The following is a 27913-nucleotide window of genomic DNA, read 5'->3' as shown; positions in this document are numbered from 1 at the left end:
TCCAAATATTAATACTTTGCCCTGGCATGGTCCCTCTGTAACCATTTGAAGGAAATTCTTTAAAATGTCCAGTAATACTTCATGGTATACTGTATGGTGCTATTTGTGTTAACAAAAATCTTAGCATATATCCCTTTCGCCCCAAGAATTTACTGTTTAAGCTGAAGATACCTAGATGTCCTTGTTTTACTATAATCTGTATGTCTAAGGGCATCACATACACTGTGCTTTCTGTTATCCTCTAATTATTCTTTATTATAGTGACTCTATAATTCCTCAGAGGCAGGAATTCATTATTTTAAGTTAAAAACCTACAGCACTCTGTGGAGAATTCTTATACCAAGAAAAATGCCTACTTTCCTCCTATGCATCAGGGTTGGAAGACCTCTATAAAATTCATTTGATTATAATGTATAAACCATCAAAATAAAGTAGCATCACAATTACTATTAGGAAGTGAATGAAAAGAAGCAGTGCTAATGAAATTGTTTCAGGAAAGTTACAGTGGGAAATCCAATTCTGAAAATAAGTATTTCTAGATTAGGAGAACTTCACTTTCTCAACTATATACACACATTTTTGTTCTCAGAATTAGTTAAGAATGAACTTTTCAACATTTGGTGGTCACTATGTAAAATCAGTTTTTAACAATAAAAACATAAGATATGGTAGAAAGTATTATTCGACTTTATTAACCTCACTCACAATGTTGAATACAAATGCAAAATTAAGTAGAGACCTTGAAAGTCTAATTCAAAGCATGGTTTCTTAGATTTAAGAAATAGGGCAGATATGTCACAAGAGGGAGAGGAACCAAAAAACCAAATCCAAGACTTCAATGATTTATCTATATATTATAAACTTCAAGCTGTAGCCCTTATATTCCTTTAAATGAGATTTTCTTTTGACTTTCCGTTGACCTCATCAGTAACTGAATTTTTAACCAGATCTTATAACCTATCACGAGCCTTCCAGTTATAAATTAAAGAAAAAACAAAAAACAAAACACAGATATGTTTACTAAGTTCTTTATGAAATTTACCACTCACAGCTCATGTTCACAAATAAGCTTCAAAAATCAAAAGGACTGTGATATTCTTAAAACCCAAAGGCTAGTAGATAAAGGCCCACCTTTCGGATCTCTTCTGCTTTTGAAGACATGATCTGATCTAATGATGTTACTGTAGAAATACATCACATATTTTAACATCAGTAAGATATGACATTCAAGGGGAGAGCCAATAAACCTTTGCATTTTAAACCCAAAGGAACACATGTTGGACACCTTAAATTATAAAATTCAATTCTAAGCAGGAACTGTTACTGTGTAACAAATACTGCTCATATCAAAAGTGCTGGTGACAAGGAATTCAATATGCCCTCCCACAGAATCTGTTCACATATGTATGCATATACCTATTATTGTAATAAGATTTTAAATGTTTAAGGTGCTTAAATTTTGCACTGCAGGACTAATTCAATAGGTATTCATCTGCTACCTCTTTGTAGCAGCTCCAGTTACAGTGAGTGATCCACAGGCAAAAGGGCAAAAATGCTGTTATTTTCTGGAATGTGGCATTTGTGGCGCTGGAGTGCCCTCTATTGGTAGTGAAGAGGACACACTCATTAGCTGCCCCGCATGCATCTTCTCGTTAACCCGGAGTTCACATCCATCCTGCAGCATTCGAACTGCTATTCGTGCAATGTTCTTAGAGTCATCAAGACCACTGTGGGGCCGCCCGTCGTAATCCATTCCGAGTTTTTCAAGCATTATTGTCAGCTTAGTTTGGCTTCGAGGAACCTGAAACACGAACAGCTCAGTGAATAATTCTTTAGTATTTTGAAAGTCTCAATGAAGTGGAAAATAAGAGGCCGAAAATTAACAGTAATAGGCAAAATAGTAAAAATTTAGGCAAAGGGCAAATACTCCTAGATCAAATGAAGCAAATAAAATTCTCAGACTTAGAAAAAAAATGATCTTAGAGTTTTAAATAAAAATATACATAAACAGATGGAGTCCATAAAACAAAAAGTTTGCAGCTTGGTAACTTAATTATTTATGAAAGGAAATACATTGTTCTGAACAGCTAAGTTGAAGCCCTACTGTTTTAACACAAACTGTTTTGCATGGTATTTTTCTGTAATGTATTATTTTAATTGACTGACAGTATTTATAATTTTTATATATCAAATGATACTATCACCACAGGGAAAAGGCAGCCCACAGAATGGAAGAAAATATTTACAAATCACATATATGAAAAGGGATTAACATCTAGAATGTATAAAGAATTCTTAAAATGCAACAACAAAAAAAGCAAACAATCTGATTGAAAGTTGTGAACACTCTCCACAGTCATTAGAAATGTAAACACTGAATAATGATTATAAAGCTAATGTGACTGGGTTAGAAAGATGCAGGGAGGGGAAGGATAGGCAGGAATGGTCGCTTTTTAATGGAGCTAAATCTTCGCTGTCCACTGCATGAACTCAACAGATAACTCAGACTGAAAACTCAAGAAATAGCATAAATATATAATTTAGAAATAGGAAGGTTAATATGAGAAGAAATAGCTTAAAAAACTGCAAGTGTTTGGGAGAAATGGAACCAGTACTGGTAAGGGCCATGGGGGAAGACTGCTATTTAAGACCTGCAGTATTATTTAGTATTTTAAAAAATTCATACTGCACACACATATTAATTTTGCTAAAATTAAAAATCAGTATGAAGTGTTTGTTCCAGAAGCAAGCCATATATTTCAGTTTCAAATCTGTTACTAAAGATCATCAGTGGACATGGGCGTGTGCAGAATTTGGGAGATAATGAAGGAAAGGGAAGCTCAGACCATGGGGTCACAAAGTCACAAAGACTTAGCAACTGAACAACAATACGTATACATTTACCCTGTTTGAGTAACAGGTTGAGTAAGGAAGATAGCTTATTTTTCTAAACTCACATGAACATAACTATTTAGAATCTGATTAATAATTATATGATCTTTTTCTGTGAAAAGTCCCTAGTAAATTACAACTTTATGTACATGCAAAATATAATAAATTTATCAAGAGCAATATAATCAATATAGTAATCTTACCTTGTAAAAGTTTCCATATGACTTTCGAATATTGATCCACTTTTTGGCAAAAGGTGGATATTTGAGCCTGCTTAGCTGGCACTGAATGTTCAAGAACTTACTCATATCCCATGAACTTAAGTCGAAAGAGGAAAGAAAACTGAATTAAATACATGCCATACCATTCTTTAAAATGAGGATCTTAAGTCATTCTATTCGTTTTTATTTATACATCGTCCTTCTTATATTTACACATAACATCAAGCTCAGAAAACTAACTTCTCTTTTCTCCACAATAACTCAAAAATAAACTTCCCCTCTATCCTCTTGAGCATTTTTTCACAACTCTAAAGAATTACCCAGCTTCCTTTTAATGCCAGGTTTATCACATTAGGAAGGTCTTTGAGGGTATGCTTTGAAATAAAACAAAAACTACAAACAAATGAACAAAATACTTGAGAGAAACACAGATGATGTCAAGTAGTTAGAACACAATTTGTTCTGCCACAGTACATGCTTCTTCAACACAAACCAAGAATCCTGACTGTATCATGTGGAAACTGTGCTGCTTCATACAGTTTTTCCTCAGCCAAAGGAGTCAGAATTGAAGCAGTTGAAATCATACTCTTCAGTAAGAAAGAAAAAAGAAAACTTCTCAACTCAACTGCTGTAATGGCAAGTGGAGTACTTTCAAGAAAATTAAAGACAAGTGCCTGCCCCCACGATCCTCTGGCTTCTGTGTACTTGTAACATCCTCTGAGGTGACTTCCATAGACCCCAGGCTGCTTGCCTGTACTGTCCAAATTATCTCTGGAGGTATATCAATTACTGTTTTTTTTAGTCCTCTGGTTACAAAATTGCATAGATTTTGAACAATTTGTCCCAGAATGCAAGGTTTTATAGAACTGCACACACCATGTTATAACAGAGATACCTGTGTAATTAAGCAGGGACACTACTCATTTATCCCAAAAATCAGTTAATAGATTTCTAAATAGGCTCATCAATGTTTTCACAAATTTCCATTTCTAATCCCTGTTTTAATCGCTCTGATGTCCATACTTGACTGTTCCTGTAACTAATGCTTAGGAAGCATAGTTTCAAGCTCAGCACTACAGTAAACAATATGGAGGATTCTCACGTTGCAAAACCTCTTGCTCTGAAAGGATTGTTAATTTCCTTGCAAACATAAATCTTACACACATAAAGTTTAGATATCAGAATATTTAGTCAGATGCCAACATGAACGGTACCTATTGCAGAGGCTGTAAGACTTCAACAGAAACATCAACATGAGTTATAATGTCTGGAGTAAAACACAAGGTGGGCTTTGAGTAATGAAGTAAATAGTGAAGGAAGGGAACCTTCCAGCAGAGAGGAAAGTTGCATGCATACACAGAGGAAGGATAAACCCCTGTGATTCATGGGTCAGCCTGACTGGAGTGAAAAAGAGAAACAGCAGGAGGATTAGGCTACACAGGTAGGGTGGGATTAGATGAGAGCCTTGAAAGCCAGACTGAAGAGTTTGGACTTTTTTGAGCAAGAAGTGTTGTGATAAAAACAATAAAACCATTTAGATTTTGCATATTAATATTTAATCTTCTTCTAGTCCTGGATCAGACTGTTATTTCTTTCGCTCCTTTCTTTGACCCCTCAGTTCAGTTCAGTCACTCAATCGTGTCTGACTCTTTGCGACCCCATGAATTGCAGCACGCCAGGCCTCCCTGTCCATCACCAACTCCTGGAGTTCACCCAAACTCATGTCCATCGAGTCGGTGATGCCATCCAGCCATCTCATCCTCTGTCGTCCCCTTCTCCTCCTGCCTGCAATCCCTCCCAGCATCAGGGTCTTTTCCAATGAGTCAACTCTTCGCGTGACGTGGCCAAAGTACTGGAGTTTCAGCTTCAGTATCATTCCTTCCAAAGAACACCCAGGACTGATCTCCTTTAGGATGGACTGGTTGGATCTCCTTGCAGTCCAAAGGACTCTCAAGAGTCTTCAACACCACAGTTCAAAAGCATCAGTTCTTTGGTGCTTAGCTTTCTTCACAGTCCAACTCTCACATACATGACCACTGGTCTCGCATACATGACCACTGGAAAAACCATAGCCTTGACTAGATGGACCTTTGTTGGCAAAGTAATGTCTCTGCTTTTGAATATGCTATCTAGGTTGGTCATAACTTTCCTTCCAAGGAGTAAGCGTCTTTTAATTTCATGGCTGCAGTCACCATCTGTAGTGATTTTGGAGCCCAGAAAAATAAAGTCTGACACTGTTTCCACTGTTTCCCCATCTATTTCCCATGAACTGATGAGACCAGATGCCATGATCTTAGTTTTCTGAATGTTGAGCTAAACCAACTTTTTCACTCTCCTCTTTCACTTTCATCAAGAGGCTTTTTAGTTCCTCTTCACTTTCTGCCATAAGGGTGGTGTCATCTGCATATCTGAGGTTATTGATATTTCTCCCAGCAATCTTGATTCCAGCTTGTGCTTCTTCCAGCCCAGCATTTCTCATGATGTACTCTGCATATAAGTTAAACAAGCAGGGTGACAATATACAGCCTTGATGTACTCCTTTTCCTATTTGGGACCAATCTGTTCCATGTCAAGTTGTAACTGTTGCTTCCTGACCTGCATATAGGTTTCTCAAGAGGCAGGTCAGGTGGTCTGGTATTCCCATCTCTTTCAGAATTTTCCAGAGTTTATTGTGATCCACACAGTCAAATGCTTTGACCCCAAGGACTTAAAAATTTAACTAAGGATAAGGATATGAAAGGAAAACTACTGTCTGCTGTGGGGGCTCCTTCAGGAAATATTTTCTGTGGTTATTCTAAAAGTTAGATGAATAAGGACATCTTTAATCTTAAAAAGCAGATTAAGATAAATTTCCTAAATACTTACCCATCTGTTAATATGGAATATTTATACTTTGTCCCTAATTCCTTCAATTTCATCCAGTCAATGACTTTTTTCAGTACCTGAGGGAAGGTATCGGCTTTGTCTACTTGATCCTGAGGATATGAAAGTAAAACACACAAAAATCACGGTAGTTACATGCAGTCCTCCAAAATACTCAGCACACAAACACTGGAGGGACATGAAAGAACAGGACACAGTCTTATCTATGATGTTTTGAACTCTATGGTTTCTTAGGCTAAGATTCACCCAAAATTCCAATTTTAAGACAATTAAAAATTGTTTATAGCCAAATATTAGGAACTGCTTTCAACTGAAGTATACAATCGTCCCCAAATGAAGATTTAAGATCATCCGCAGGCATTCTCTTTTTTTCAGGCCTCAACCTAGTGGCTTCCCGATTCTCCAGAGGGGAGAAAAGGGGAATCTCTTCTTAGCTGAAAGCCCTGGCCCTCTACAGTGTCTCCACACCTCAAAGCTCACATCTTTCCAAAACATACTACATCCATCTTCCTAAGATGTAAATCATCCATCACATCACTTTCATACTTAAAATCCTCCAAACACTCCCCAAGGCTTTCCAGACAAAAAGACACATAAGACCCTTCATGATATAGCTCATCTCTATTACTTCAGCTTTATTTGTGACCATTTTCTCATCAGCCCATAAGACACCTGAACCATCCTGAAGCACTTAAAAGTGCTGCCCTTCACACCTGAAATGCCCAGTCATTCTTTTACATCTGTTTACCCATCGTGACTGTCCAAGCTCACCAACTTGAGTTTTGCCCAGGACAGTCCTCCGTTCCCTTTGTCAGAGAAAGGTCTTTCTACACGGGCCCATGACACCCTGAGGAAACACTGACTATCAGTCTTCCTAACCATACTGTGACCACTGTTTCTTTGTGTCAGTTCCCCCAACCTACAATTGCTAAGCGAGCTGAGGAGAGACTATCCTGACTATTTCTGTATCTCTTGTAGCTCGGCAGATATTATAGCACACCCTCAAATATTTGCTGAACGAATGAATAAAGCAACTAAGTAAATGGACAAAGGGCCTGCCATATTAGAATACAACCAAAAATCAGAGACCTAAAAAAAATTACATTATATATAAAACCAGGTTGTAAACAGATATATTTTAAAACTTCATCCCCAAGTGCAGCATGGTAACTTAACTCTTTCTTCACTAATGCTCCAAACAAATGAAATGCTTAGATTCATCATTACAACACTTTAAAAGGAATGGCTGAAAAAAAATCTTATCAGGTATAAAATGTGCTTTCCTGTTTTCTAAGTATTACAAAGCAAAAGATCTTTACCAAGAAAGGAAAGTCTCACATTTAATTGTTTACAACAATAATTTTATGAAATAAATCCCTAATTTCAAAACTTCCTTCAAACTCTAGAAAAAGGAACACAGAATGATAACCTGAGTAATTCCAGTTAGATTGATGCAGAAGTCAGAAAGTTGGGTGTTAATCTCTGGTCTCACATACTGCTGAAACGTATCTTCCTATAAGGGAAGGACAGCAAATTGAAGTATTTCTATGACTTAAGATACATGACATAATATATGACAACATCAGCCACACTGGGTTGTAACCTTACAGGTGGTTAAGGCAGAGACTACAGTTTTAACAATTTAAGGATAATGCCCTATTCCCAAATTACTCTGATTTTTTAATTAAAAAATTATGTTTCACACTTTACAAACGTTTAAGACAGAACAAGTATCTGAAGTCTTCAAACCAAAGTTTAACCAGAGGAGCAAAACACTGATGATTTTGCTTATAATATTTTGGAAATGTAAAGCCTATTAATGCAACCTCTAGTTGAAGATATTAAGAGCTTTTTAAATAACAGAAAGTATGCTGAAGAAATGCCAGTTTGCAGTTACAATAAATTAGTTCAGATTCCTGCTCTCATTCACTCCTAATTAGATCTTATTTTTATATTAAGATTTCATTAAACTGAATTCTGAGTAATCAAAATTTAACTATATGACATGAAGCAGTTTAAAGCGTAGTAACAGCACTGATTATTTTAGCAATGTTTAACCTCTTGAAGAAGCTTTCACGTTTGCATTCTTATTTTGTGCTCACAACAACTCTGTGAACTCAGTAAGGACAGAACTGTTATCATCAGGCTCAGATCTAAGTGCTTCTTCCTTTAGCCCAATGCTGCTTCCCTAAACCAGATCACACTAAGATACTTGTTCAAATTAAAGACAATTGGCAGCAATTATTAACACTAGGTAGCTATGAAGGAAAAGACAAAGAATATTCCTTATAATAGAAGATTAAAAATTTAAGAAAAAATAAGTGTTTACAAAATTCTTTTTACACACCTGTTTATTAAGCAGATGAATTATCAATAGTTAATAATTGTAAAAGAGTGAAAGAACAGCAAAGAACATCTGAACGTCTAAAGTTAAGAGATGTCCTTTACTTATCAGACATATTTCAAAAGAAAAAATTCTACCTCTTGGATTTCTTAGATAAATGAAGTCTATCCTTTTAAGTATCAGGATTTTATTTCATAATTTTATATGAAAATCTTTAAAAAAAAATCCAGTATCTCTTACCATTACAAGCTGGTATTATTTAACATTTGTAACAGAATGATGCCAGAGAACTAACTATGCATTCATTGACCAAATACTGAGTAATTACTTAAATAAATTACATAGTAAGTTAAAAGGTGATGAAGGTTCTTAAAAAATAAGAGTAGAAACGAAGGATCAGAAACACTGGTGTCTGGGGGTGTTCAGACTGAACAGAGAACCAGTTAGACTTTATTTAGAAGGCAAGAGTTAAGGAAGGCCTGGAAGGAAGGAAAGCCTGGAAGGATGGGTGGGAGGAAGGAAATGAGCAGCAAGATCTCTGGAGGAAAGGAATTTGAGCTAAAGCTCTGGGAGGTGAGGGGGTGGAGCATGCCTGGCATTTCTGAGAAGCAGCAAGCAGGTCAACACGCTGTAATCAGAGGTAACTAGAGGCCAGATTGTAAAAGGAATATCACTTTTATTCTGAGTTAAATGGGGACCCATAAAAGAGTTGTGAGCAAAGGAATGAAATTATATGACTTACATTTTATAAGGCGCACTCTGGTCACTAAAGGGGCTTCCCTCATAGCTCAGCTGGTAAAGAATACGCCTGCAATGCAGGAGACCCGGGTTTGATCCCTGGGTTGGGAAGACCCCCTGGAGAAGGGAAGAGCTACCCACTCCAGTATTCTGGCCTGGAGAATTCCAAGGACTGTATAGTCCATGGGGTTGCAAAGAGTCAGATACGACTGAGCAACTTTCACTGGTCACTAAATTGAGAACTGGCGGTAGGGAACAAGGACACAAGGGAAGCCCAAGAATACTGGAGTGGGTAGCCTATCCCTTCTGCAGCAGATCTTCCTGACCCAGGATTGAATCGGGGTCTCCTGCATTGCAGGCAGACTCTTTACCAACTGAGGTATCAAGGAAAGCCCTTAGACAGAAGCAGAGACTGGTTAAATGGTGAACAAATGCAGTAAACCCAGACAAGAAATCAATGGGGCTCAAACTACAGTCATAGCAATGCAGTTAAATGGCTGGTTCTGGAAACACTCTGAAAGCAGAACAAACAAGAGTCGCTGATAGCCTAGATGTGTGATGCAAAAGAATAGGAGTCAAAGATGATGCCAACGTTTCGTGATTGAGCAAGCAGAAAGACTGAGTTCCCAGCCCTCAAGCCCGGAAAGGCTGAAGATAAAACAAGTTGACAGTAAATTCAGTCTGGGACACGTTAGGATGGCTGTTTAGATGTCCAAGTAGAGATGTTAAGTGACAGCCTGGATTTTGGATAGAGGATGAGGTTGGAGATATATATTCAGAAGATACCAGTTTCTATGGAATTTCTAAAAGCTATGGAACTAGATGATAGGTGAGTTCATTAAGGGAGAAAGCATATACAGAGAAGAGGACCTGGGATTGAACTTATAGCATCCAATACTAGGAAGTTGGAAGAAGAGGAAACAGCAAAGGAAATTGTGAAAGGGAACCCAGTGAGGCTGGCAAAAATGTAGGACAATGAGGGGTACTGGCAGTCCCCTGAAGAAAGTGTTTCAAAGAGGGAGTGGTCAGTTCCACCAGGACTTAGGTAAAGGTCAAAGATGACACTGAGGAGTGATTTTAGTGGAGTGATGGGATGGAATACATAAGTTACATCTATAAGTGGTGGGGATTTAAGAGAATGGGAGGAAACAGAGACAAACGTGTATATAACTTTTATAAAGAAATCTGCTATAGAGGAACAAAGACACAGGGTAGTTGTCAGGGAAGTGGCATCAAGCTAAGGCTTTTTATGGTGTGAAAAATGACGAGTTTGTATGTGATGGGATTGCAGCCATGAAATTAAAACACACTTGCTCCTTGGAAGAAAAGCTATGACAAACCTAGACAGCATATTAAAAACCAGAGGTATCACTTTGCCAACAAAGGTCCTTACAGTCAAAGCTATAGTTTTTCCAGTAGTGATGTACAGATGTGAGAGTTGGACCATAAAGAAGGCAGAGCACTGAAGAATCTATGCTTTTGAACTGTGGTGCTAGACAAGACTCCTGAGAGTCCCCTGGGCTGCAAGGAGATCAAACCAGTCAATTCTAAAGGAAATCAATACTGAATATTCATTGGAAGAACTGATGCTGAAGCTGAAGCTCCAATACTCCAATACTTGACCACCTGATGCAAAGACAAACTAATTGGAAAAGACCCTGATGCTGGGAAAGATTGAAGGTGGGAGGAGAAGGGGATGACAGAGGATGAGATGGTTGGATGGCATCACTGAGTCTGAGCAAACTCCGGGAGATAGTGAAGGACAGGGAGCCTGGTGTGCTTCAGCCCACGGGGTCTCAGAGTTGGACACGACTGAGCGACTCAACAACAACGTGATGGGAACAACACAGTAGAAAGCAATGAATCATTCATGTCTAAATGTGGGAGGAGAGTGGCAAGCGCCTCATCCATCACTGAGAAAGTAAGACCTAGTGAATTATGCAAGATGATTTTTCATAACTGTTAAAATTTTTTCTTTTAATTATACCAGAATACTGGAGTAGGTAGCCATTCCCTTCTCCAGGGACTGAACCTGTAGAATTGATCCCTTCCCAACCTAGGGATTGAACCCAGGTCTCCTGCACTGCAGGCAGATTCTTTACCAGCTAAACCACTAGGGAAGCCCAAAAATACTAAAGTGGGTAGCCTCTCCCTTCTCCAGGGGATCTTCCCAACCCAGGAATCAAGCCAGGGTCTCCTGCATTACAGGTGGATTCTTTACCAGCTCAGCTACCAGGGAAGCCTTCTTTTAATTTATTGACCTTTAATCTGCTTTGGACAAGGAATTATTTAAATGGGCTGATTAAGACTATAACTAAAGAGGCTTCAAACGGCACAAAGGAAAAAATGCTGTGTATTTTAATGCACAAAGCCTCTTTATATTTATTCCCAGTGTGTGGCAACTGGGGATACCATAAAAGTGGTACCTCTGTACAGATGAGCAGTTACAATCCTTGGTCAGATTTTACAAGGCAAATGGCATTTATTTGGAGGGATCCTGTTGAACTCCTGAGCTAACAATGCATGTATGTCACATGGCTTAAAAGCCAAGGTTACAAGAGTTGTTTCACCCATAAACTTTTCATCAGAAAGCTAACTGGTTTTAAGTTGAAAGGTAATTTCTGTACCTTAGCATTTTTATAGATCAGAGTATACAGTAGTCTACTGCAGTAGTTCTCAACCTGACTACATACCAACTGAGCTTTAAAGAAAAAAAAAAAAAAGCTGATGCTAGGGGCCCCACCATAGAACAACTAATCTTTGGGACAAGGGCCAGGCATCAGCGGGTTTTGTGTTTTTTTAAGCTACTGGAAAAGGAGAGCAGCAGACTCTGAAATTATTATAGCTCATCTATTAAGAATGAATCAAGAGCAAACACCCCCTCTTTAGAATTCTAACTAAAACAGCAAATGGAATCCTCCACCTTACTAGTCAACCCCAGAACAGCTGCTGGTAAAACAAAAATTAAAATATAACAATTCACTTACTATTTCTAAGGTATGAGTATTCAGTAAAACAACAGGAAATTCAATTATTTCATGTATGAACTCAGGTGGGTTTCCCTCTTCACAAGTGGCTTCAAAGTCAATAATACAAATGTAATCGTAGTAACTGTCAGCACAATTGCTCTCTTTCAACATCAGCTTCTGCTTCTTGTAATAGTTTTTCAGTCTCTTCTTTAGTACATCCTTTACACCTCTATTGAAAATAAGAATAAAATGAACTCTTAAGTAATTTTACAGACAAGAATGTGAACTCCTACTTGCTGGCACTGGTTGAACACTGATAGTCACAGCCTAACTTAGCAAATGTTAGCCAAAATGAAGGTAAAGAAAGCAGGAATCAGAGCTAAGTCAGCAACCAACTAACTAAAACAGAACATCTAATACGGCATCAATATTTTCCTTCACATGTAATTTTTCATTTTTCTTGTACAGTATACAAACTATATATTGGTCTTTCACACCAGAAGCTTTGCTGGCATATACCACCTACCTAGCCCTATTGCCTTATATAATAAGATAACATACAGGATACAAAAACTGAAATTAATACTGAATTATTCTACTGACCAAACACAAATTTCAGAGAATAAAAATTCAGGCAAATTAAATTTATTATGCTTTTTCCTTGCTTTGGCTTTTTTAAGTTAGATAACTTATTAAAAAAAAAAAAAAAATCCATGTGACCTTAAAGGTATTATGAGCCTAGTATATAAAGTTGAATGCCCCTTAGCTATTTAACTAGGCAAATTCATTTAGGAGACATCCTAAAATAAACCATGTCCAGGAGAACACTGCCACAGTCAACAGATTCTTAACTCGAATAAGATTTCTAATTTACCATGGGTAAAATATGATTTAGGAGATTCAGTTTCACAGTTTTGTTTTTTTTTTTGGCCATGCTGCGTGGCATGCAGGATAAAAGTTCCCCAACTAGAAACTGAACCTGCAGTGGAAGCTTAGAGTCTTAACCACTGGACTGCCAGGGAAGTCCCTACAGTTATTTTTAAAATATATGTTCTACAAACAGAAGGTGGGACAAGATTGTTCTAAACAGATAACTATGGTGGGTAAAGGCAGTCACACTGGTTCATCAAATAGTATGTGTTTCTTCAAAAAATCTAAAGTCCTTCATTGTTACTTGGTTGAGTCCTAGAGGGTCTAGCAAATAGAAAATGGTAGTAAAAATAAGAGGATCTAAAAACTGTAACTAATGGGAAGTGACAAGGAAGACATTTTGGTCACATCACCAATTAGTGACTGTTAGAAATCTTTTGTTTTCCTTTTGAAATTACCACTGAAGAGGAATCTTACCCATGAAAAATCCTGATAACTAATCAGCTGATAACCAATCATTACAGATGATTTTTGTCAGTGTTTTCAAGCTTTTCTAGGATGAACGTGTACTACTTTTGCAATTTGAAAGTTATTTTTAGTTACCTGGTTTCAAGCTTGAATTCTGAAAGTTTGGCTCTGAGCTCTTCCTTACTCATTCTGTTAATGCAACCATTCGTAATTGCAATTTCTTTGTAAACTGGGTCACTGAAATCATTTGCACTGGAGGTAATCAACGTAGATGTTTTTGTTTCTTGGCCATCAAGTCTACACCGTTGCTTTTTCTACAAAAAAATAAAGTGTGGGTATATACAGAGTTTACAGTTAGTATAAGCATCTTAAAGATTAAGGCCTCTTTGTGCTATATGTTCAATAAAAGGGCATAGGAAGAATAAAGATGTGTTTCTGGAACAATTTACCCTGCTGTCTTCTGAGTCGTGAGGCTTCTTACAGGAAAAGAAGCTAAGTAAAAATATCCCTGGTGCTGGGAGTCAGAACAACCTCAGGACAGAGCCCCCGGCTGATTATTTACTAGTTGCATAACCTTGGGTAATTATTTATTAGCCTCTGATCTTCAAGATATAATAATAAGTATCTCAAATGGTATTTAGTATTGGTAATGATAAACAGTAGGTGGGAGACATCGTTATAAGGATTAAATGAAATCAAGTATATCAGGTTCCCAATGCCACACACACCATGTGCTTAGTTGCTCAGTGGTATCTGACACTTTGCAACCCCATGAACTGTAGCCTACCAGGCTCCTCTGTCCATGGAATGTTCCAGGCAAGAATACTGGAGTGGGTTACCATTCCCTTCTCCAGGCGATCTTCTTGACCCAGGGATTGAACCCACAACTCCTGCACTGGCAGGCAGATTCTTTACCACTGGCATCACCATAATGGACAAATCCATACCTACCATGGCTATCAATAAACATTACCATCACAGACTGAAGGTTAGACCTTTTCACAAACAATATTCTAAAATTTACAAATGAACCAATTTTTAAATAAACTTTCACAACATTCAACACGTATAAATGAGTGTCTTCCTGAGAATTTTTAGCCTGACTTCGTTTCACAAAGTTAACAGAAACTGGCCAATATAAAAATAAAATGGCCAGAAATCTAATCCAAAACATGTTATTACCCAAAGCAAAGATGAAAACACATTGTTTCAAAACACACAATTTCCAAAAGTTAAACACACACACACACACACACTGAGAGAGAGAGAGAGAGATTATTCAGGAGAACTATAGTTACTACATTATAAATTGTTCTTCCTTTCTTAAATTAAAGTTGAGAAAGACATAATTCGACTCTAATCACACCACAGGTAACCCCCAAATTACTAAAATGTTAAGCTCCAAAGATTCATTTACAAGTTATTTTCCACATGCAATGTCATAAATATTAGGTATGTTCCAGAATTTTCAAAAATACTTTGGAGTTTACTAGCAATCTATACAAAACTTGTTAGTTATAGTTTACCATACTGTCCCCATGTGAACTTTAATTACACATTAAGGAAGGATAACCATGGAAAGGCCACAGTCTCCGAGTCAGAACCAATCCTGATGACTCAGGGACTATCTCTCACTCTTAGCTCTCCATTTACTGTAACACACGTTTAGCAGACAGTGCTAGAAATACTCCCATCTCCTCTGAGGAAGAGGTCAGGAATTCCAATGTATGAACTGTCTGTAAAGTGAAGAATAATTATATTGAAGTTACTTGATAATAAATGTTTTAGAAACCTTATTTCACAGATCTTTGACTTAAAGGTAAAGAAAATAATTTGCTTTCAATAATAAATTTACAATGCTGGGCTAGTTTATCATTAGAATATAATCAGGATTCCTAATTCATCCTTTGTCTTTATACTTAGAGTGAATTTTAAACTCCATCTTCAATCAGGTTAAAATTTAGATTCTACACTGAACAACAGTTTGCCTACCAAAACAGATGTCTCAGTCAATTTAAGTGACTTTTCTCTTTGGTTAAGTCCTCTCTCCTACTCACATGCTTTATTTTTATCTAAAACTGTAGTTACAAAAATTACCCACACGTAAGAGGCCTCTTCTAAATATGTTATAAATCATGATTTCAATAAAGAAAGTTCTGTCTCCTCCCCTGCGTCCAACTCTAGTCCTCCTCCTTCGGTGAAGTTCAGGACACGGTCAAGGTGCAGTTCTCACAAACTTCAGTCTACACAAACTTCCAAAGAAAGTCATTCAAGACAATCCACTAAGAAGCAGAAAGTATTTAAAACCCTATATGTATTATGAATCTACAAAAACACAAGGTTAGTTTACCACGTAATACACGGATTGACAACGGCACCCTCCCCAATGTCTCAGTCCATCTGTCCAATGTCATGAAGTATCAGCCATACAATGAGGAAAGTAAGCACAGACTCCACTGTATAGGAAGGAATATTCAACTTCATGCTACTTTGACATTTTGCAATTTTCACATGTCCCAGTAAATGGTTACATAGGTTATATTATCTCAAATGAGAGTATCTTTACAATATGGAAGCAACCATGATCAAAAGAAACCTTTTCTGTGGCAAGAACATTTAGGAAATAGATGTTTTGGAAACATTTCCATTATTTTATTGCCCAAAACCCCCCTGCACATTACCTATTTTTTTAAAAAGCCTCCGAATCTACACATTAAAGAAATTAAAGGCAGAATTAAACTTGATTAAAATCCTTCCCAAAGAAGAGTTCTGATGAAATCTGAACCTACTTCATTAAAAACATAAAAATGTAATACCTATTCATTTATGAAAACACTTTTGTTGATATAATGAAAATTTACTTAGCTGAAATCCAAACTTGCTTACTTAAGCCTGAAAACAAAAGGACTGTATCATCATTTATTAAAAGCATCCAACAACAGGTTTTTAACAAATATGACAGTCACTAAAACCAACCAGGAACACAGATTCAGGCCTTGAGTCACTATAGTTCAAAGTTTGTTTTTTTTTTTTAGCTCAAAGTTTTAAGATATTTAAATAAAGTAAAGTGTATTCAATCACGCTACTCTCATTAAACATAAACTTTTAAAAATTATTTTTGTACCAACTCACATGATGATGTTATTGACAGTATCTTAAACTGAAGAAGGATGGTGGAGTAGAAATGGTTCTTTAGAGAGAAGAGATATGGAGCCCTCTTTGAAAGTAGCATCATAAGGTGAACCAGATAACTGTTCCAAGACTCAGGGCAAAGAAAGCACACAAAAGACCTTTAACAAGAAAGACCACCCACCATGACACCAAGGATGGTGGCCACTGAGAGCAAAAGGGAAGAGGTACAGCTAACAATGGAGGAAGGAGCCAAGTCCTGGGGCCAGCAAACTGAAGATTCAGGATGGGAGAAACCCAGTCAGATTCATGTTACTAAAGATTATTCCAGCTGCTATGTGGAGAATTGGCTGTAGGTGGAAAGAGCAGAAGTCTGGACGCCTCCTCCAACTACCCACACTACGAGGCACTCAGCATTTGTATATTAATAGAAAATGACCAGTTTTGGTATTATTTACAGTCTGCAGCTAGTCAACAATAATTATACCTATCAAAGAAGACGATTAAAGACGTTTTAAGACCGTCTTTACAACTTTGTCACTGTAGGATCTACTACTGAGCTGTCAAAATCATTAACATCATTCATACATTATGTTTATACGAAGCAGGAGTAAAATGGTCCAAAAACCAGAGACGAAGTTCCAGCCAACAGGCACAGTTACCTTCTGCCAAGGCTGGGAGATGGCCTTAAAGGTCTTAAGGAGTGATACACTTAGAGCTGGGGTGAGATTTCTAAAAACATAAACTACCAATTACAGACTAGGGCTACCCGGAATGACGACAGCAACCGTGTAACCGATTGTTAACTCGGCAAGTTTAGAGCAGAATTCCCACCCAGAACGTCTAAAACCTCAGTTCGCACACTCAGTTCGTCTGGGCTGTTGACTTACTTCCAGACGGTACCTGGGACTAGAAAGGGCTCAATGACAACTATCCCCAGAGAACGGCTCCCGGAGTTGAGGCCAGGGAAGGCGGCCGGGGCTAGGGTCCCAGGGCGCACAGGCTGCGGTTCCCGCGGGAAACCCTCTTAATTCAGGGGCACGCGGGCGGATTCTCACCTCAGGATTCGGACGCTGGGCTTCGTCCCCGCACTCCGACCCGGGAGACGCGCGCCGCGCGGGAGCCACGGCCTCGTCGCCAGGCTGGAGGGTCTGCTCATCCTCCATGTCGCGTGTCACGTCAGAAGGGAGCTGCTGGAGCCTCCACTCGCTCAGTCTCACCCGGCCAACCTCGAAAGCCTCGACTTTCTCGGTTGAAAAATTACCGGGCTGGCGTTCCCGCGGCGGCGTCCACACAAACTCGAGCGGGGACCTCCCACTTCCGGGAACGTGAAGCGTCCAGACGCCGCGCAGGCGCAGTGAGCCGGCGCACGGAACGAGAGGGCTTCCGTTGACGGGGGCTGGAGAAGCGAGGAGGGAGGGGCAAAAAGAAAGATGGGAGGAGCCAAGCGGGAGGGAGGCGCGCGCGCGCGAGAGAAACAGAACGCTGCCGGCGCGGAGTGGAGGCTACGCCAGGTTCCGGACTCTGGTGCCTGGAGGAGACCACCAAAGGAAATGATCCATCACCATCTCCTGAGAAGTAAGCGAGGATTGCCCTTGAGAGAGGTGAATTTTAACCACAGAGAATAACATTTATAAAGCAATCTGCGTTTTCCGTAAGGCATTTAAGACGCCCACTACTGGACAAGAAGAAATAGGTCTGGAACTATTAAGAAACTGAACAAAGTATGTGAAAATAACTGTTTTCAGACATCGGACGGCAGGCAGTTCCAGTCCTTTTACATGAAAGAAGAGAAACAAATGAGATGAGCCAGGGATGAGCCGGGTTGACCCTGGCTCTCTGTCCAGAGGCAGTTTCCAGTTTGCAAGTACAAGGGGAACTTAAGCAGAGCCTAGGGTCTCCCTGAGAAGACAGGTCTTACCAAATGAAGTAGACGGGGATTGGATTTTGGGGAGACCAAATTGGTTGGAATTTATAAGGCCGAGTTCATGGAGAAAAAGCTTCAGAAATCTGCATCTTTAACTGAATAAAAATCAGTGAATATGTTCTGTGACTATTCCACAAGGCCAGGAAAGATCATGGGGAAGCAGTAAGCCAAACAATTTTCAGAACTCACAGGACAAGGAATCATTTGAGTTCCCTGGAGCTAGAGTGGGGAGACTGTTGAATACAGTCGTTGAATGGAATATGCAATAGAGACCCCCGAAGTGTCATGCCTTAGTAGTGACTAGCCCTAGACTCTGGGGTCTAAAGGAAAAGCTATTTAGACCCTTCAAAAGCTTAAAGAGAAAATCTTAAAAGTAGCTGGTGAAAAAAGGCACATTATGCACAGAGAAATAATAGTAAGTTTTCATAGACTTCTCATTAGAAACTGTGCAAGCCAGAAGAAAATGAAATGACAACTTAAAAATGCAAAACAAATATGTCAGCTTGGAATTCTATACTCCACAGGATGAAACAAAGACTTTTTCAGACAAACAAGTCCAGGAAGGCCACATCCTGAAGCAGCACCATCCCAGCTGACCTGCAGACTATGGGAAAAGAATTAAATGCTTATTGTAAGCCAATGGGGTGGTTTGTTATTCTGCATTATTATAAAAATAATTAATGAGTATAGGATCACTTCTAGGCACATGGCAGTGGGTGAGGACATATAATTCCCTAACGGCAAAAGGGACACAATTGGAAATCTACCACTGATTTTTTACTTTTGGAATCACCTGCTTCTTTCTAAGTGGACTGTATTTTTTCTCTTGTAACTGCAGACTCACCTTTGTGTTTATAAACAAAGGTTTATAGACTTAAGAATCACAAAGATTTCTAAAGCACAACTCTGATCATTTCTTTTTCCTAGGGTTTATTTGTTTTCTTTTCAGATAATGATTGTGAGTCTTGACATGCAACTATAGAAAATTAATAAGAATTGCTGATTGTATCTCTCTCCAAGAAAAAATGATCCAGTAAACACTTACCAGGATTCATATTATGTGAACATTAGTAAGTGCTAACTACAAATTGTCTGCTTGAACTTTTTGATTTGATTATTGTATCTCAGTTGTTAAGATTCACTATCAAGGATTGATTGGTATTTATCAATAAATTTATCAATCAACAAATCAATTGATCATTTATCTACACTTCAGATGATGAGCTATACCTTAGTACTGTTGCCAGTATCTATGGGAACGCTAAGATACAATAATCATTCATTCATTCAACAAAGATGTATGGAGCACCTTCTACCTGCCAGGAATGAGCACTGAACAAAATGACAAAAATTCTGCATGAGTTTATGTTCAGGAAGTGGAATAAAGACAACAAACAAAAGAAATAAGCAAAACATTTACATATGGAGGAAAATTAAGCAGGTAAGAGGAAGGTGGGGATGATTCTGTGGGAAAGGGTCTTGCAGTTGTAAATAGAATGGTTATGGGAGGTCTCTTTGATGATGTGCTACTTGGGCAAAGGCCTGAAGGAGGGAAGGAGCCAACTTTGAGGCTCTCTGAGGGAAGAGAATTGCAGGCAGTGCAAACAACAAATGAAAAGGCCCAGAGCTGACAAAGTGCCTGGAATGTTCAAGAAATACCACCATATCTCACGCTTTCCTTTCACTGTATGGTATCAGCATGCAGGAGACCCATGTTTTGTAAATGGTGATTTTGCTGTTACTCTCCAGGTACACCTAGGGAAAAGTCCCAATGATTCCAGTGCCTTCCACCTAAGAAAATGACTTCCCCAAGTTGGACAGCCTCAAGGAGGAGAGCCTCCCTAAATGTTTCAGGTATGGCCCAAGCCTAAAAGGGGTTTTAGAATCAGTTATTCTCTTACTAACCCCAGTGAAAAACATACCTGCTTTCATTTAGCGTTAAAGTCCCGGGATGAAACCACTGTCTATGATAGATCTGTATGTTGAATAGCAGGTTTTGTAAATTGTTCTAGACTGAACTAAATATGTGATCTTTGGCAGAGTAGAATGCCATTTGTTTCTGAGTGGTTTACCCATGGCTGCCTGGTGCCAATATATGTTTAGTTCTATATGTTTGGGTTTGTATCTGAGCTCTGTCCTGTTAGTCCGTGGTGTCTGTTCTTACATCCTTCCCACACTATTTTTATTGCTTGACTCTGCAATATGTATTAATATCTGATAAAACAAATTCTCCCTCTTTTTCAAGACTAGCTTGACTCTTTTATGTTTTTGGTCTTTCACGTACATTTGAGGATAAATTCATTGGTACTTAAAATCCAATAAAGCTTCTCATTAAAATTGAATTCACTAGATTAACCTGAAGAGAACTGACATAATAAATCTTTCTGTTGAAACATATGACTGTTTATTCAGACCATGTTGTATGCTTTAAAATTTTTATAGTTTTCTCCATAGAAGTCTTGTCTGTTCTTGGTTAATTTCCTAGCCACATTATGGCTTTTGTTATTGTTATGAATGGTATATTATCTTACATTATACTTATTTAGGTTGGTTATTTGTGGTAAGAAAAAATACTATTGATTTTTATAATGCCTAAACTCCCTTATGAATTTTAATATTTTTTTATTCTGTTGATTTTTTCCTAAGATGGCTGGTCGTATTTTTATAAATGTTTTAGCTTTATTTTTCCTACTTTTATACACCTTTATCTTTTTCTTTTCTTACTGCATTTTCCAGAAGTCTTGGTAATTTGTTAATAGTAATGATACTGATGCTGAACTCATGGGAATCGCATATAGAATCTCTCTATTTAATGTAACAATTTCTGCAGGTTCCAAGGTCTTTTCCTTTATTACTTTAAAATATTACTTTATTTTTTTCTTGAATCTAGTATTGTTTCAAAAGTCTGATACCAATGTGATTCCTGATCTTTTTAGGTATCTGTTCCCTTTTCCTGAGAATTCTACATCATTTATTTTTGTTGATGATATTCTTAAATTTCACTAATAATGGATCTAGTTAGGGATCTCTTTTAAAAATCTGTTTGAATTTTATTTCTTTCAATCTGGGATCCTTCATTTTTCTTTCATTTAGGAAAATTTACCTTCTTTATCTCTTTAAATATATCTTTTCCAACCCCCCCCCATTTTGAATCCATAAAATCTAGATACTGGCATTATGCTTCTACCTTGAATACCCTCCATATCACATATCATTCCTTTTATGTTTTCCATATCTTTATTTTTTCCTGTAGCTGCCTGGGAAAGTTCCTCAATCTGATTTTACAGTTTCTAACTTACTTTTTAGCTGTATCCTCTGTGCCATTTTACCTATTTGTTGCATTTCCCCTCTAATTATTTTATTTAGTCAAAGGATAACCCAGGGACCTTTAGTTAATTTGCTTCAGCCATTTAGTCACATGAGGAAGGCAGTCATTACACTATTGTTAAGAAACAAAGGCAAAAACAGGATTTAAAACACAAAAGAGAACAGAAAAAGGCCACAGTCTGGAAACAGGGATCGGTGTGTACATATTTGTGGTATAGTGGTTAACCAGCAACTTGAACAAGCCCACAGGTATCAAAGAAAATTATTTCAGTAGTTTGTGGATTTTTAGAAAATGGTGAGTGTTTAACAAGGAAGCCTCATATTTCCACTTTTTCATGATTTCTTAGTTCAGATTGCTAATATCTTCGTTTATCTTCTGAAGCATCTTTGACATTCTTGGCTCATCTGTTCTAATGATTCTGATTCATTTGGTATGTGTGATTCAACTTGTCTGCATTTTATGGTCTCTTTGCTCCTCCACAAGTGCCGGGTTATTTTGAGCTCATGTGAGCTCTTGGGCCCATAGGAATGTCTGGTAATGTAAAGGCGGGAGGAGGCATGTGTGTGACCCTCCAGACGAATTTAAGAAGGAATCCAGGGAGCCCGCATCACCACGGAATTTGTTTTAATCACCCTCGTTTGTTGTCACTCCATTCAATAAAGACAACTCTGTTCAGAGTTATACCATTAATCTCTAAGGAAGAAGTAGCTTTGAGAGACCCACTCCCCAGTCCATTATCCATCAGCCCTGGGGTTTGGAGGGGGAGGGGAAAAAGAAATTAGTGTCAGAAGTTAGCTGGTCAGCCTGTTGTTTTCATCAACCTGTCTCCCCAGCCAAGTGTGCTGATGCTTCTATTCTGATACATCCTGGGCAGACTGGGGATGTTGCTGTTCCTTTCTGCTTTCCTTCAGGCCTTCTCAAGGCTGCTTCTGGTTGCCCACCACCCCCTGGCAGAGCCCTGTCCCCTGCAGATAAACATGTCTACCTCCCATACCGTTTCAAAACTGCCTTCAGGCTCCCAAGGAGTTTCTTGTTCTGTTGTTGTTTTTAATATTCATTTCTCAACTCCTTGTGTTTTCTTAATTCTAGAATTTTTCCAGAGTTCTTGGGAGAAAGGGGTTAATCAGTTATGAAGCGACATTATTCTTTCTGCAATATTGAGATATGTGTTATATTAGTTTACTAGGGCTGTCATAACAAATTACCCACAGACTGGATATTTAAGATTTTGATATTTTATTCATCATACATTCTTTGCATTAATTTTGATCTATATAGAGATTGCACTAAAATAGTGTTTATCTTAATTACTGAGGACTTCTTTTTGGTGCTTCCCTAAATTTTGTGCCCAAGTTGAGTGCCTTATTGCTTTACTCTAGTCCCAGCCCTGCTCCATCTCCCCATGCTTCCTTCCCTCTTTCATTTTCTGCTGACGGTCACCATATGCTCTGAATTCTACACTTCTCACCTTTTCAGGAACCTTGAATTTTGTGCTCTCCATTCTGTCTTCTGTACTTTCAATCTTTTCCTTGCACAGGGACCTTTCCCTTTTGTATTTAAATGTGCTGTGCTTAGTCGTGGACTGTTGCCCACCAGGATCCTCTGTGCAGTTTTTCCAGGCAAGAATACAGGAGTGGGTTACCATGCCCTCCTTGAGGGCATCTTTCCAACCCAGGAATCAAACCCAGGCCTCCCGGATTGCAGGTGGATTCTTTACCGTCTGAGCCACTGGGGAAGCCCAAGAATACTGGAGTGGGTAGCTTATCCCTTCTCCAGAGGATCTTCCCAACCCAGGAATCGAACCAGGGTCTCTTGCATTGTAGGCAGAGTTTTACCAGCTGAGCTGCCTGGAAAGCCCGTATTTAAATGAACTCAACTAAAAAGTTTCCAACTTAAAAAGCCAAAGCAAACCAAACATCTTCAACCTCAGTACCCCTGCAGTTGCTGCTTGCTCACTCGTGCGTGCTCTCTCTCTTGCCCTTTGGAGCTAAACTTCTAGAAAGTACTGTCTCTTTTCCTACACCATCTGCTCCGGATGTAGGCTAACCCTAATTTGGATTCCATCCCCACAGCCCAAGGCCTTTCCTTCTCCATTGAGGTCATCAACTATCTGCATATGGTATAGCCCTGTGGGCTCCTATCAGAGCTCATCCTACATGACCCTGAAAAAACAGCAGCCAGCATTGTTGGTCATAATTTATTTACTGAAACAGTTTCTTTCTTTGGTCTCCTGGACAACGAACTTGTCTGGTTTCCCTCCTATCTCTCTGGCCATTCCTTCTCAGTCTTCCTGGTTAGTCCCCACTCACATTCAATCATTGAATGCGGGAATTCTTTCAGGGCAGGATTTTAGACTTTCTTATCTTCTCTTATTTTCTCAGTTTAGACTTTGATAGGTGCTCCTATCCATTCCTCTAGTTTTGTTTACCATCTGCTTGCCAATGACTCGTCCTAAACATTTTTCATCCAGGATGTTAATTCTCAGCACCAGAGACGCATGACCAATTGCCTACTCACGAACACCTCCAAGTCCACATATCCAAAAGTGAACTCATCTTTCCCCTAAAACCTACTGTCATTTCTTTTCTCAGTAAATGGTTCTAAAAACCCCATAGTTGGTTTTACTTTTGATTTTTAATCTTCTTCACCTTCCTTAATCAAGAGGCTACAAAGTTAGAATGATGTGGATTGTGCTGACCTCTGCAGGTTTAGCAGGAAATACCTTCTGTCTCCTTCCAGACTTCTTTCTGTACTTCGACACCCCATGCTTGTTCTTATCTGAAAGTTTTTCCAGCCTGGTTTCTCTCATTCTTTATATATATATATACATACATACATACATACATATCAGATCAGATCAGATCAGTCTCTCAGTCGTGTCCGTCTCTTTGCGACCCCATGAATCACAGCACGCCAGGCCTCCCTGTCCATCACCAATATATATATGTATTTATTTATTTATTTGGCTGCACCATGTCTTAGTTGTGGCACACAGGATCTTTAGTTACAGCCTGTGAATATTTTTTAGTTGAGGCATGTGGGATCTAGTTCCCTGATCAGGTATCGAACGCTGGCCCCGTGCATTAGGAGGATAGAGTCCCGCCCACTGGACCACCAGAGAAATCCCCCTCACATTCTTTAGATCAGAGATTAAACTTTTCTCCAGAATGTTTCCCTCAAATCTCCAAATTTGGTTAGATTTTACACTTAATGAGATCTGCTTCCTTCTTGGGCATGGCTTTTTTTTTTTTTTTTTCAATAAAGATTTGACTGTGTAAGAAAAGACCTTGAAGAGCAGTGGCTTAGATGACGTAGAGGTTTATCTGGGAGGTTAAAGCTTGGCCTGTAACACAAAGATGTCTGGGGCCTGGGGTCCTTCTATCTTGTCCCCCCACCATTCTAGTATCCCTTCCTTAGCCCCGTGTTCCAGACAGCTCAGCACTCTGAGTGCCTTCCAGCCAGCAGAAAGAGGAAAAAATTGGAAGGAAGAATGTGCTTTTAAGGTCACACCCAGAAGCCATACACATTATTCATGCTTCTATCCCATCTGGAACTTAGTTGGTACTTAGTCACATAACCACACATTCATTGCAGAAGAGGCTGAGCAGAATGTTCTTTTTGGTTCTGTGAACAGTTACCTATGAACAGTTGAAAGTCCCTTGTAGAGAGAGGGGAGATCGAATATCTGGACAACTAACAGTCTCTGCCACAGTCATGGTAAAACACACATATCCATGCACACCCTCTGTCTGCACAGAAGGCACACTCATCCATCCCGTCCCAAGTGGAGACCACCCCAATCCTGTTCAGCTGGTGCCTCCAGCTCTGTGTCTAGGCTCTGTAAGGGAGGCTCAGATGGGGCTCCTCTTGGTCCAGCCACTTATAAACCAAATGACAAGTTATCTGCTCTGATCATACCCAGTATGAAGTAGTAAGAGCAGGATAACTGGAATAAGAATGCTGATTTGGGGGGAAAAAAGGAGGAGGAAGAAATGGAAAATGCAGGCTGTCACTAGTTCACAGAAATGACCAATTGTGCTGAGCAGGAACTAGAAAGACTCTGAGCTCAGAATGTTGAACTCCTGTGGCCCGGCACTGCCTCTGCTTTCAGAGGGATGGGGAAGGATAGGGGTGTATCTCTCATCTTTATCTTCTGTGGTTTTCATCTGATAATACACATTTCTCTTATATTTGCTTGGCATGAACTTCTTTGCTATGTAAAACATTTGAAAGTTTAAATAATTTTATTCAGGTTAGATACATATGTATGCGTGCCATATATAAATGCATATATATAGATACACATATGTGATTTGTGAGTTAAATAATGCTTTTTTCTGGTAGTTTCTCTTCTTGTGTGGTGTTATGCAATTGCTTAAAACATTTCTGAGAACTGTACAAATCATGTCCTATCTCATTTTGAACCCAAACAGGGGCGTCTGCTCTGCCTCCTGCATTCCCATGTGTAGCCTTGTTGACAAGCACAGACCAGCATGATGACCCCGTGATGAGGGAGGTGTGTGCAAATTATGATCCTCTCCTTAAATATATCATCCAAGAAAGTTTATCTTGTACATTTTATATGTATATGTTTAAATAAACATGATTAAACCTACATATTAAAGATTTTAGGTTGATTTTTAATTTGAGCAGAAACAGCTCAGTTCAGGGTTTTGGTATATAAAACATTTTCTGTTGTAAAGAACATCAGATATTTACTTACCGTTTGAATTATAAATAATTCATTTGAAGGCTATTGTAATTCAACTCAGTCAGACTGAGAAATAAGGAAAGCAAAGTAAACATTACAAATAGGTTGTATTTTTAAAACATATAATTTGTATTGGAACTTTCGTTCAGCTTCCTAATGTAATTATATTATAAAAGAAACTCATTGAATGATTTTGAAAATTGTAGCTTTCTTTGATTATAAAAGCTATGCATATTCAATTAGGAAAAATTTTTTAAGTAGAGCAATGCATTCCTTTGAGAATTTAATGTCAATAATATCAGATATTTTCTCTTTAAAGACAACCCATAGGCTGTACATGAAGTTAGTTTCTTGAAATGCCACTAGAGGGCGATAAATTCAAAAATAGATTTATGATGTATAAACAAGCTTCTGTGCTGCGGAGGTGCTGATTTTCAGTTTTAATGTGGAAAGACAGCAAAAAAAGAAGAAGAATTAAAAACGTAGTTGGTAGAAAATATATCCAAATAATTGTGGTGCTGGAGAAGACTCTTGAGAGTCCCTTGCACAGCAAGGAGATCAAACCAGTAAATCCTAAAGGAAGTCAACCCTGAATATTCATTGGAAGGACTGATACTGAAGCTGAAGCTCCAATACTCTGGCCACCTGATGCAAAGAGCCGACTCATTGGAAAAGACCGTGATGCTGGGAAAGATTGAAGGCGAAAGGAGAAGAGGGTAGCAGAGGATGAGATGGTTAGGTAGCATCACTGACTCAATGGACATGAATTCGAATAAACTCTGGTATATATTGAAGGATAGGGAAGCCTGGCATACTGTAGTCCCTGAGGTTGCAAAGAGTCAGACATGACTAAGCGACTGAACGACAACAACATATCAAAATAAGTGTTTGATTTTTTAGAAGGTTCACCACTACTCTTTTGGGAATCTAATTATTGTACTAAAAATTATTGAATGCTTTGAAGGACAAGATTAATTCTGCCAAAGGCAAATAAGTCAGAAGAATGCCTCTTGAAGAATTGAACCTTGCAGAATGAATAGACTCTTTTGAACTTGCAGGTTAAAGTAGTGGGTTGAACATATGTGTTTAATTTTCCTCCCGTTTGAACAGAAAAAAATAAGTGTTTTAGGACCTAAGCTCACACAGATTAGGAAAATAGGAGAGGAGACAATAGCAACAAATTTATGGAAGCTGAAAAACTTACAGATCAATGGTAAGTGATTTAACAGACCTGAGAAAATGAAACTTCAATCCATCAGTGGGAAAGCTGAGAAATATATACCCATAAAGGGAAAGATATACCCATTTGATGCAGAGTTCTTCCCTGGTGGCTCAGGTGGTAAAGCGTCTGTCTACAATGAGGGAGACCTGGGTTCAATCCCTGGGTTGGGAAGATTCCCCTGGAGAAGGAAATGGCAATCCACTCCAGTACT

At 38.6% G+C, this 27913-nt stretch overlaps 1 protein-coding gene and 1 long non-coding RNA gene across 17 annotated transcripts; one reads left to right on the top strand and one right to left on the bottom strand.

The window, feature by feature from the left end:
- Positions 1–666: 666 nt before the first annotated feature.
- ERI1 (exoribonuclease 1) lies at positions 667–17815 on the bottom strand. 2 transcript variants are annotated; one of them, XM_086379702.1, is made up of 7 exons: positions 17573–17815; positions 13521–13699; positions 12066–12276; positions 7426–7509; positions 5979–6088; positions 3096–3210; positions 667–1801 (listed from the first exon to the last, which is right to left on the bottom strand). In XM_086379702.1, exons 1-7 carry the CDS (start codon positions 17678–17680, stop codon positions 1559–1561), a joined length of 1050 nt encoding a protein of 349 aa, XP_086235828.1. In that variant the 5' UTR covers positions 17681–17815; the 3' UTR covers positions 667–1558. The 2 variants fall into 2 exon arrangements, with proteins under 2 accessions (XP_086235828.1, XP_086235829.1); XM_086379703.1 differs by lacking the exon at positions 7426–7509.
- LOC147343672 (uncharacterized) lies at positions 17813–26384 on the top strand. Of its 15 annotated transcripts, none has more exons than XR_015155978.1 (6): positions 17813–18092; positions 18966–19072; positions 19391–19511; positions 19738–19882; positions 20191–20295; positions 26203–26384. It is a non-coding gene; the product is annotated as an uncharacterized LOC147343672 (long non-coding RNA). The 15 variants fall into 15 exon arrangements; XR_015155977.1 differs by having other exon boundaries at positions 19658–19882; XR_015155980.1 differs by having other exon boundaries at positions 19369–19511.
- The last annotated feature ends 1529 nt before the right edge of the window (positions 26385–27913 follow it).

This window comes from Bos grunniens, chromosome 27, assembly GCF_055505025.1.
Source record: "Bos grunniens cultivar Pamir isolate PY7600 chromosome 27, Bosgru_T2T1.0, whole genome shotgun sequence".
Classification (NCBI taxonomy): Eukaryota; Metazoa; Chordata; class Mammalia; order Artiodactyla; family Bovidae; genus Bos; species Bos grunniens.
This window is presented reverse-complemented; position numbering and strand designations above follow the sequence as displayed.

Excerpts from the sequence above, each read along its gene's own strand:
- ERI1 (XM_086379702.1), bottom strand. The coding sequence starts at position 17,680 with ATGGAGGATGAGCAGACCCTCCAGCCTGGCGACGAGGCCGTGGCTCCC. Across the intron at positions 7,510-12,065 it reads ATACTCATACCTTAGAAATA|GAAGATACGTTTCAGCAGTA; the intron begins GTAAGTGAATTG and ends CTTCCCTTATAG. Across the intron at positions 6,089-7,425 it reads ATCTAACTGGAATTACTCAG|GATCAAGTAGACAAAGCCGA; the intron begins GTTATCATTCTG and ends TCATATCCTCAG.